At 47.4% G+C, this 11,214-nt stretch overlaps 1 protein-coding gene across 4 annotated transcripts in view; it reads right to left on the minus strand.

Annotated features, from left to right (window-relative positions):
* Positions 1–10,106, minus strand: part of MATN2 (matrilin 2) — a 74,523-nt gene extending 64,417 nt beyond the window's left edge. For all 4 annotated transcript variants that reach the window (XR_011139268.1, XM_068932969.1, XM_068932968.1 and 1 more), the window contains exons 1-2: positions 10,034–10,106; positions 941–1,108 (exon numbers count right to left, since the gene is read on the minus strand). Coding sequence is in view for 3 of the 4 variants with exons in the window: in XM_068932969.1 (XP_068789070.1) it covers positions 941–1,094 (154 nt within the window). In the remaining variant the exon portion in view is untranslated. The remainder of the gene's footprint in view (positions 1–940; positions 1,109–10,033) is intronic.
* Positions 10,107–11,214: the final 1,108 nt, after the last annotated feature.

The raw sequence follows: 11,214 nt of genomic DNA on the forward strand, positions 1-11,214 counted from the left end.
GGCACCTCTTCTCCCATGCTCTGGCTTTGTTTCTTCTTCATTTTTTCTCAATACATCTTCTGCATGCCATTTCATAACCCTCGTGTTCACCTAGATTAGGTGACCTTTATGGGGAGGCAGGTCACATAACATCTCCCAGTGGCTGGAGAGAGTTACCTGATTAGATCTACTGTTAATGTGTTTCATGAATCCCTAGTGATGGGCCATGTCCAAAGACTCTAACCATGCTATGTTTTCATATTCTGAGTTTTTCATGTAACCGCTCAATTATTCTAAAAAATGAGCAAAGGAAAATGATTCTAAGTCATGAAGGGTCAGCAGACAAAAAAGCTGACCAGAAAACTGCCTGATGAAGTAAGGTAATGATCAACAAGGGAGATGAACCTTCTGTTTTTAAAATATGACAGCCACAAGTTAACTGCCATCCCTGTCCTCTGATTTTTGGCAAAACAGGGAAAATCATTATAAAGAAAATTAACCTGACAAAATGAAGAGATTAGCCCTGAGTAACATAATGAGAAGATCCATTTCCTCAGCAGTAGATTTGATTAGCTTCAGTTCGGTCATCATTACACACACCACACATACAGCTGTAACTTGCTAGATTGGGAAAAGATAGCTCTGACAGGACCTCCACAGACCAAAATTTATTTTCTCTAAGCAGTGAAAACAAGGTCTTTTTTCCAATGCAGCAATCTTGTAGCAAATATTTATTTTGTAACACTTAGATAAAGTAGGCCTAGTATCCAAAAGTAAACACCTTCTTTCAACACCTACTAACCTGCCTACAAACTTTCTCCTATTCCTGCCTGCAAATGGCAATGTCCCTTTCATTATAAACTAACTCAGCTAAAGTTTGGTCAGCTGCTCACACCTTTATCATTTGTATCTGAGATGGCTTTTGAGGGTGTTTTTCCTTTTTTTTTTTTTAATTACTTACCAAGCAGAGCTCGTGAGTTAACATCTCTTCTTTGTGTGAAATGTGCTCCAGGAAGATCTCTTGCCATGATTGAGACAGTGGAAAGCAAAGTGTGTCCCAATAGCAGAAAGAAGTATGCAATCATTTTCTCCATTTTCAGAAAAGGCAGGGACATTCCAGGATGCAAAACTGCAATAAAGGAAAGAAAGAGATGAGCTCTCTGATTACACAAGAAGATACTCTGTAACCATCCAGTTGCGCTGCCTTCTTCCCATCACATACGAACATGCAAATGTACCGGCACGGAATAACACTTACACCTTCAAAAAAGAAGTTCTGCATAACAGAGTAGCAGTTAGGAGACCCTGCATAGTCTTTATGCATATTGACAGCCGAAGTTCATAGTTAACATTTTAAATGTATCAACTCTTACAACCATACATAAGAATCAAGCATACCTAAAGCAAGAAAAGGAACTTTTTTTCAGTGAGCCTCTCAGCATAAACAGGTTTGAGGAGGACACAAATATATTTTCATTATTGTACTCAGCCCTCTGTGTGTTGTGTATTTTTTCAGAAACTTAATGGTCCTATCAGTCTGAGATATGCTTCGTTCAGAAAATTTCAGAGAAGAAAACAAGAGAGAACGGAATACACTCCAGAAACAGAAACTATTAGCGTAAACTGGCAAAAGCTCATGCTTCATTATTCAGAAGAGTGTCCATGGTTGCTAACAGGGAGATAACAGTGCAGAATGAAGAAATCTTGTTTACTCCAAGAGAAGATTCCTGAAAACTGGCGATGAACATAACCTAACCATAGGCTATAACCATAGGCATAACCATTCAGAAGAAAAAATTAACTGGCAAAACTCCTAGACCAAGAGATGATTTATGTGCAGAAGTTTGTTGAGGCACCGTCAGAAGCCACGGCTGCCTCTGCCCCAAGCAGAAAGCTACCAGTGACATGCTAAATGCTCATCTTTTGGCCAGGTCCCCTGTTGGTGGGCTTCCTTCTGTCTCTATTCCTTCTACCTTCCCCCAAAATTTCATTGCTGTGGGTCATGAAGAGCAACTCAGAGGAGCTAGATTCAGCCTTGGAATTGGTGACACGATGAATCTGAGTCACGAGCTCTCCTAGGTGTACAAGAAGATGGGTAAAACGACCCACTTTTACAACAAAAAATGAACGTTCTACATGAAACAATGTGGCAACTTTAGAAGCAGTGCACGTTTTAACAGGAATCATTGGCTAAGTAACTAGGATGTTGAAAAAAATTGTAATATTGGAGTCTTAAACTTGATAGGTTGAACTACACAAGGCCACAGATCTGTAACAGAAGACAATTAAATGCCTCAGCTCAACAACAGAATTAAATTTTTCTTTCTTACCATGAGGTACTCATTGGCAGAATATGAGATTTTGAGTAAATCTATTCTGGTAAAGGAATTTTATGTCTATTTTTTCCCTTTTGTGGACCCTACTCAGCTTTCCCAAATACAAACATAATGTTCTGGTATATATGCCATAGAGTAAACCAGATTGAAGTGTTCATACTCCAAATGACCAGCCTTGCTTAAATGTTCAATATTATTCAGGAACAGGCAACATGTGATATAAAGTACTCAAATTAGGCAAGAGATTTATAGAAAAAGTTGATACTTAGAACAGTGGCCAGAATTCAGTAAACTTTTGGAATTCGAGCAACATGGACACCTGGACGGTGTTACAGGTAGAGTGTGTCCAGTTCTCGCGTCAGAAACAGATGGACACTGCAGACAGTGTACACCACCAAAAATGGGACAGCCTTTTGCTGAAGGTAACAGTTGTTACTGCTGGAGCCTACCACCGAAAGCTATTCCCAGGCTGTTTCCTCACTTCTCAGCACATTAGCAACAAACTCTGAGCTCTGCGAGGAGCTCTCCCTTCTCTCTGGCCTGCTCTCTACACAGAAGGCAAACAGGCCTCAAGGACAGATGCCAGTTCTAGCACCAGCATTTTAGAAGTGTAGAAGCCATGCTCAGAGAACTAAGGAGTGTAAATAAGTATTTCTCATAATTATCTGCAAGGCTGTCACAGGAACCATGCATGAATAGCTCTCATGAAAGGGTCATCTGGCTGTTACCTGGTTATCAATGGCATCACTCAACCCTCCTTCCCATCCCTCCAAAAACAGCTGTGGAGATTGGACTAATCTCTAGGTAAAGCCTTTTTACCTACTCCTGCTGGCACATTAATGGAGAACCAAATACACCGTAGCAGACCACCTTCACAACACATCACTGAACCATCAAATAGGCGCACAATGTCATAGGAAACTGTAAGAAATAAAGCAGGACAGTTCTACTCATTCTGTAAAGCACCCCAAACCAGACACTCTTACGTTCTGCATTCAACCAATTTTATACCTTTGTAGCAATTTTTGATATTTAATAGTAATTTCACATTCACTACGCTCACAGCTTCTCCAGTAACTTAAGAAATAAGGGGAGAAAAGGCTTTTCTTCGCTGTGATTTTAAACATTTGAATTCTACTAGGCAAATGTTTATATAGCATGCAAATATCATAAATTAGCTAAACAAATAAACTAAAACACCTAAGTAATCATTCATCTGCTGTAACTGAATTATGAAATAAAGAAATATAGGTAAATTTTCAATTTGCATGATTTCACCAGTCACATTTGAAAAGTAAGGGATACTAAAGAAACAGAAGAACTGAAAAACAGTGTCTAGTCTTCTGGGTTTTTTCATTTTGAGGTTTTTTACACAAACTTCACATAGCTTCTACTGTTTAATAGTAACTCATTTTGATTTGGAAACCTTAGATCCTTGGATCTCAATACCTTTACCAGCCCGATAACTGGAACATAAGCATACACACAGTTCCATCAAAAAAACATGTAAAGCTAAGAAAACAAGCAAATAACAGACCATGTATTGTCCACATACTCCTACCTTGAAAAACAGTGTTTTAAACTAGTTCCAAAATACAGAGGAGAGCTTTAAATCTCCCATCTTACGAGTTCTGATATATAAGATAATTGAAAATAAAAATTAAAGTGAAATAGAGTCAACTTCTATGACAAAAGCCAAGATGTTTCTGAAGCCAAAAGCTGTGTGTTTGAGAAAAGGCACGAGTGAGCCAAGCCTGTTTTCTTCTCTTGCCACCTTTTCATACAAACTGGAAGTTTCTGTACTGTTCTCCTGAGATAGTGAGAGGCTGGCCTTGTATGCTTTGCTGTTGTTCCAGGTACATACTTGTGTCTACTGCTCCTTGCATTTTAAATGGCCAGTCTGCATTGTGGCTGCAGGGCTTCCAGTCCTCCCAGTTTTTTCTTTATTTTCTGGGTCTTCTGCAAGGTTCCCTGTCTTCGTTCTGGAAACTGGATGCTGTTTATTGCACCACATTTGGTATTTAACACCTCATTTTCCTAGCAGCCTAAGCCAGGCTCCTGGCACAGCTCTTTGTGACTGTACATTGCTGGCTAACTCTTGCTCTACCAAGCTGAGGACATGTTCCCAAAGTACCAGTCAAAATTAAAAACAAATATTTTAGTGGATATCTGGAGAACATATTTCAAGTACTTCAGTTCCAGCTGTTACAGTAGGAGTATTCATCATGATACCACCAGGAGCCAATTCACCTCGACAGACCCGGGACCAAGTTGTTGTATGGTGAACATCCCAAACACCTCAAGAGCAAAGGACACCCACAAGAGGTGTGGCAATATTTGGAGCTCAACCATCAAACAAGAGCATAGTGCCAAAGGAAACTCCTCTAGCTCCAGGTCTCCATTTACCTATCCGTGGAAAGAAGACGAAGAGGGTCCATGCAGGGCTTTCACGGCAATCTGGGGGCAGGCAGTGCAGCACAGCTAGGAGACACTCTAGCAGAATCCTAAAAGACTTGACCAACAGTGAACAGACAGCTGCTGCTCACAGAGATACAACCCGGAAAGGGCTGCCTGCAATATCTGCAGCCATCCTGAAGAAGTTTGGTGTAAAGGAGGAGAATTTTCCTGGAAGAAAGGAGGACAAGTTTCCTAGAACTTTTAAATAACGGCAGGGAAGAAGAGATGCTCTGTGGTGCATGCTGAAGTCAGTGTCCTTCTGGATCTTACTGCACTTCCAGGAAGTAAGCAATGCCTGCGGATTTGTTGGTAAGTAAGAATTCTAGCTCATCAGTTAAGTTAAGCCTTACTATTTCAGTTCTGCAACTCATTAGAGCTCTCTGTTTTCCTGAATATTTTGCATAAAACTCTTGAAAATCATCAGCACTTTAAAAATTTCTTTCACGTAGAATCAGGAAACCCTTTCTCTGGCCTGGAATGCCACCACTTTTTCATTCAGGTACCTTAAAAATGTGCCTGTCTTTGCTGGGCAGCTCATGCTGAAAAAGAAATTGGGAAACCAGGGTAATAAAATGCTTCAACTGATGCCTCCCACCCCTCTGGATGGTCTCCTTTGTCATCTTGCAGTACAAATTCCTTCCCAAGTGTTAAATCAGACCCACGAACTCTGCAGTCTCTGGCATCTCCACCTTCCCCAGGTGCTACCAGAACCACCAGAAGGCATTGAAAGTGCAGTTCTCAGCAGTTCCCTGGGACTTCAACACCTTTCGTAACTACAGACAACATGCCTTCTCTCAGGCCTTATGCAGTGTCTCATCCTAGATGGTGAGGAAAAGGAAGACACTGTAGAGGCTGCCTTCAGCTTTCCTGGTTTGACAGTTAAAACAAACAGCCATTTACTTCCTGTAAGTTGCCAGCAGATCTAACTTTGATGTTCTTAAGTTACAAGGATCATAAATGCATACAAGGGAAAACATTCTGCAGTTCTTTCAGCACTCCTCATTATCCACCCATTTTCAAGATAATAGGAAACTGCAATTAAATCCAAAGAAATGAAGCTAACAAATCTCCAAGTTAAGTCAATAAAATCATAGTCCATGTCCCCAAAGTAGCAACCACAGTTAGTTACATGCAAGTTGATACCTACTTTGGAAAACCAATCAGCTCTTATTACACGCAAGCTACAAAATATCCCATTCTCAATCCCATCATCTCAAAAGTTAAAAAAAGAAAGAAAGACAGAAGGCACTTTAAAGCCCTGTTAATTATCAGTTAGAACATGTTCCACAGTATTTTACTATCCACAAGCCAGCACCTGCATCACTAATCTATTACTCATTAAAATCACTGTGTGTGGCAGGGGTGTCAGGACACGGAATAATAATAATTTCCTCCATCTCTCTCTGGACCAGATTGCTGATAGAGGCATTTTCCAGTTCTAAAAATGACTATAGAGTCCATCACAGCCCAGGATCTATTCTACTTGAAGCTATCTGCCCCTAGCTATGCAGGTGACGTGAGGGGGTAGCTGGCCACGATTAGGAGTATGATATGTAGAGCTTTAACAAGTCCCATCTCGCCTTCATCCTTACAAAATACCATTCTACTGAATCCTGTTACCACCAAAAGATAAATAGATTTTCTCTGTGATTTCACACAGAATCACAGAATCGTTTCGGTTGGAAGGGACCTCCAGAGATCATCTAGTCCAACCTCCCTGCTCAAGCAGGGTCACCTAGAGCATATTGCCCAGGATCACATCCAGATGGGTTTCGAATATCTCCAGGGAAGGAGACTCCACTACCTCTCTGGGCAACCTGCTCCAATGCTCTGTCACCCTCACAGTGAAGAAGTTTTTTCTCAGGTTCAGATGGAACTTCCTGTGGTTCAGTTTCTGCCCGTTGCCTCTTGTCCTGTTGGATTTCCTTGTTGCACAAGCAGGGCTTCACTAGGCTCAGCAGAAGAGGACCGGTAGAACTCCCCTAAAATTATGGTTATCAAATGCATCTCACTGATATAGTCAAATCATTAAGAGGGAACAAGGTTGCAGGTGCTCCAAGTGTGTAAATTCTTCATCTCCTCCAAACCCTGGTGGCAGGCATGATAAGCAGAGATATGCATGAAGCTACCCTTTATCCATCTAAAATGATGAGTTCACAGAGAGTAAGAGCGACCCAAATCTGCAGTGGATTTAGGATCAGAAGTTGTGTACTCTGGCATAAGAAGACTGGGACTAATTCTTTGCATGGGTCCATGAAGGTCTATGTCCTAACAAGGAAGTTCTAGGGCCACTGATTGCTGTTTTGTGTCTACAAAAGGGCACAATCCCAGCACATGACGGCAATTTGCCTGCTCTAGATGTGCCTGCATATAGGTGGGGACAGGATGACAACCCCAAGTTCACAAAGTCTTCCAGATTGGTTTCACATGCTTTCATGCTGTCCTTCTCTAGCACCTATCCCTACCTCAGTACCTAGGAGGACCTCCGGGATCTCTCTGAATATCAGACACCCCTGCACTATATAGCAATCGGGCTGTGGCTGAAAGAAACTCCAACAGTAAACTCCTCGTTCTGACGGCTGCTACAAATGCCTAGACTGAGCTGTGTCCTGGATTAATAAAATCAAACATGACAGCAGACTAAAATAATTTACACGGTGGAAAAGTGAAGGAAAGACCAGAACCACACTATAGACCACTTCTTAGAAGGGAGGTGAATGACATTAGGTAGTCAGCCAAATACTCCTACAAACCCAGCACTGTGCCTGAATACTCCTAAGTGGAGTGTGGCTGAAGGCACTGCAGCGTACCAGAGGACAACCACACACTGGAGCCTGTTAGAAAAGCACTGTGGATAGAGGAGGAACAGCTTGCCTACTCAGGCATGGCAGCCAGACACGCACACACAGCCCGTGACGGGTATGCACATCGAAACATGAAGCATATCAGAGAAAGCAAAAAGCAGCACTCCAACTCTGCATTAAGTGCTATAGTGAGATGTAAATACCATAGCAGCACTTCTTCACAGTACGCTCAGTTACCTTAGAAGCTTAGAGAAAGAGGATTTAGTATATTTTCTTTAAGAATATATACTACATATATAAATTAATTTTCTATAACTGATGAAATAAAGACCATTAGCGGATCTATTGGTTGTTTCTAATTTATCTAAATCCCATATCAAGTTCCCGATATCACTGTGATAAAACTAATAGCTAATAAACCACAGAATTGTAGAATAACTTAGGTCAGAAGGGACCTCTGGAGGTCATCAGGTCCAACCCCTGCTCAGAACAGAAGCTAATGACCACTTCAATAATTTCAGAAACGTACCACACAAAAGTTAATAGAGATGTTGCAGAACAGTGCACTCATAGTACGATTTAGTCTGCATAGTTTCCAGTGGTCAGACACCAAGATTTAGCAGCAAGAATTCTTATTTTATGACAGTATCAATCTCCATGTTATGATTTTCTACAGTTGCCACTTGGACAATAGACCTTTTCATTACCTTGCTCTTTTGAGGCAAACTCATTTGCACTTTCTGGTTGCGAGTATGATCCAGACATCAGAGTTTCCACAAAGTTCCCCGAAGTGTAGCATGGCAAAACTGAGAAACTTTGCTTTTACCAGCCTGAGTAGGTATTATATATTAAAGCATATATTATGTGACAAATAGTATGTATGTGGGTTGCTTAGTTTTGTCTTTGTAAGGTACAGTTACAAACCATAACAAATTGCTACTAACTGCAAACAGAAAGGTTTTTTTTTTTTTTTTAAGGAAAAGGTACTTCCAGAATGTATTTGAAAACCCACACTGACCTTGGTACAATAATACAATAATTTGCCTGATAAAACAATAATTAGGGGATATAAAGCACTCCACTCCAAATACTCCTCACTCATAACGAAAACACAATTTAACAACGTGCACACTATAAAAAGGAGCTTGTTAATGATGTTCAAATTATAATTAAGTAGCAGGGGTTGCTGTTTTACTCTCCCATGGAGACAGTTTATAAGTCTTGCAAGACATTTAGATCTGATCACCCTTCCCCTAGTTCGCATGAGCTGAATAAAACATCTTTTACTACTGCAGTCAGGTCCCAGTTCATAAGCGCTAGAGCATCTGTTGGTTTGTTCACGAGAAATCCCAGCAAAGTCAATGGAAAAACTCACATAAGCAATTAAGTGTGCGAATACTGTGTGCAGGATTTAGGATCTTAGTTGCAGCCTAAGCAACTGAGTTGTACATTTTCTTAAGATATAAAATAAAGCAAATTTAATGCGGTGAATGTATTTATAATGAGATTAATAAAGAGCATATTAAGAAAAATTTTAAAATCAGGAGTTCAAAGCCGGCACATCTATACAAGTAGTGCATCATTCAGAAGTGATGTCGGTAGCTAAAGTTTCAGGATCTTGTGGAAACGACGGCTCCAAAAGAAAACCCGGGCGCCTAGGAAGCCTTATGTAAGTCAGCCGGTTGCGTTGCTCCCCCGGAGCCAACACTAACCCGCTGTCAAGCACAACGGTAGGGGCCAGCCGCACACCGCAAGGGCCGTCTCCTGAAGCAGGAACACGCGCTCTTTAAAAGATCCCGCACCAACTTTTCTAGGACTAAAGAGCACCACCTAGGCTGGGTGTCCCGCGCCTTCCCCCTCCAGCAGCCGCCGGGCTCCCCCGCCGCCCCCTCGCAGCCTGCCCTCCGACCATGTCCCGCCGTAACGCTCCCCTCCACTTATGCACTGATTTACAATGAAGTTTTTTTCCCCCCCTCTTGCAGCACGTGAGCTGTTACATGATTTCAGAGACACGCCGAGGGGCAGACTGGGGTTTCCCCAGCCCCACGGAGTCCGAAGGAAAGGGCAGCGTTTCTCCCACAGCTGAAACGCGAGCAGCCAAGCACCCCAAACCGGCCCGCCTGCCCCCCTCCCCCCCCCGCGCGGCCCCCAGCCCCGCTCGCCGCCGGGGCTCCGCCGCCCGCGCCGCTCCCGGAGGGCCGCGGGGCGCCGCCGCGGGCCGGGACCGCCCGGTTGCTCCGCGCCGCCGCGGCCACGGCGCCCTCCCGCTGCCCGCAGCCCCCCCGCTCCGCGCCCGGCTCCCGGGGCGGGGGGGGGCGGCAGACCTCACCCCGCGCCTCAGCCGCCACCGCTGCCGAGCCCCGCCGCGGCGGCGAGCGAGGAGACGGGTGGCCGGGCCCCCGGGCTGCAGCGCCCCGGACAGCGCCTCTGCGCGGCGGGCGGCAGAGCCGACCTTACCTGAGGGGTGGCGGGGCCGCTGCGCTGCGCTCCGCGGCGGCGGCCGGCAGCGAGGGCGGGAGCGCCTCCTCCCCCTCCCCCGGCGCGGCCCCGGGCAGCGCCCCCCCGCCCCCGAGCGGCCCCCCGGGAGCGCCGGGCTGAGGGGAGCCGCCGCCTCCCGCCAGCCCCGTCCCCGAGCGGCCGCCCGGCTCCGCCGCCAGGGAGGGGAAGGGCGAGGGGGCAGCCGGCGGCGGGGTGGCCCCCCCGGGGGGCACCGGCCCCTGCCCAAACCTCCCGGGCCGGCTCTTCGCCGCCGCGGCACCGGGAGGCAGACGCGAGGGACCTGGCCTCGCTCTCCTTCCTCGCCCCCCCCACCCGTGAGGGACGCGGGATGGCGGGGCCGCTCCTTCCCCCCCGCCCGTGAGGGACGCGGGATGGCGGGGCCGCTCCTTCCCCGCCGCCCGTGAGGGACGCGGGATGGCGGGGCCGCTCCTTCCTCCCCGCCCGTGAGGGACGCGGGATGGCGGGGCCGCTCCTTCCCCCCGCCCGTGAGGGACGCGGGATGGCGGGGCCGCTCCCTCCCCCCCGCCCGTGAGGGACGCGGGATGGCGGGGCCGCTCCTTCCCCCCGCCCGTGAGGGACGCGGGATGGCGGGGCCGCTCCTTCCCCCCGCCCGTGAGGGACGCGGGATGGCGGGGCCGCTCCCTCCCCCCCGCCCGTGAGGGACGCGGGATGGCGGGGCCGCTCCTTCCCCCCGCCCGTGAGGGACGCGGGATGGCGGGGCCGCTCCTTCCCCCCGCCCGTGAGGGACGCGGGATGGCGGGGCCGCTCCCTCCCCCCCGCCCGTGAGGGACGCGGGATGGCGGGGCCGCTCCCTCCCCCCCGCCCGTGAGGGACGCGGGATGGCGGGGCCGCTCCCTCCCCCCCGCCCGTGAGGGACGCGGGATGGCCGACCTGCTCCTCCCGCCCTCCGGCCCCCGGCTGTGGCGGCCGCGTCCCCCGGCCCCGCTGCCCCCCGGTCCCGCCGCCCGTCCCTCCCGGTCAGACCTGGCCCTGCGCTGGGAGGGGGCGGCGCGGGGCGGCTGCAGCCCTGTGGCCCCGAGGAGCGCTGCCCTGCGCGGCCGTGGGGCCCCCGCTAGCGGGCACCGGACGCCCTCGGTTTCGCCGGCGGCGCAAGCTCAGCCCCGGCGCCCGCGCTGCCG

Source organism: Struthio camelus, chromosome 2, assembly GCF_040807025.1.
Source record: "Struthio camelus isolate bStrCam1 chromosome 2, bStrCam1.hap1, whole genome shotgun sequence".
NCBI lineage: Eukaryota > Metazoa > Chordata > Aves > Struthioniformes > Struthionidae > Struthio > Struthio camelus.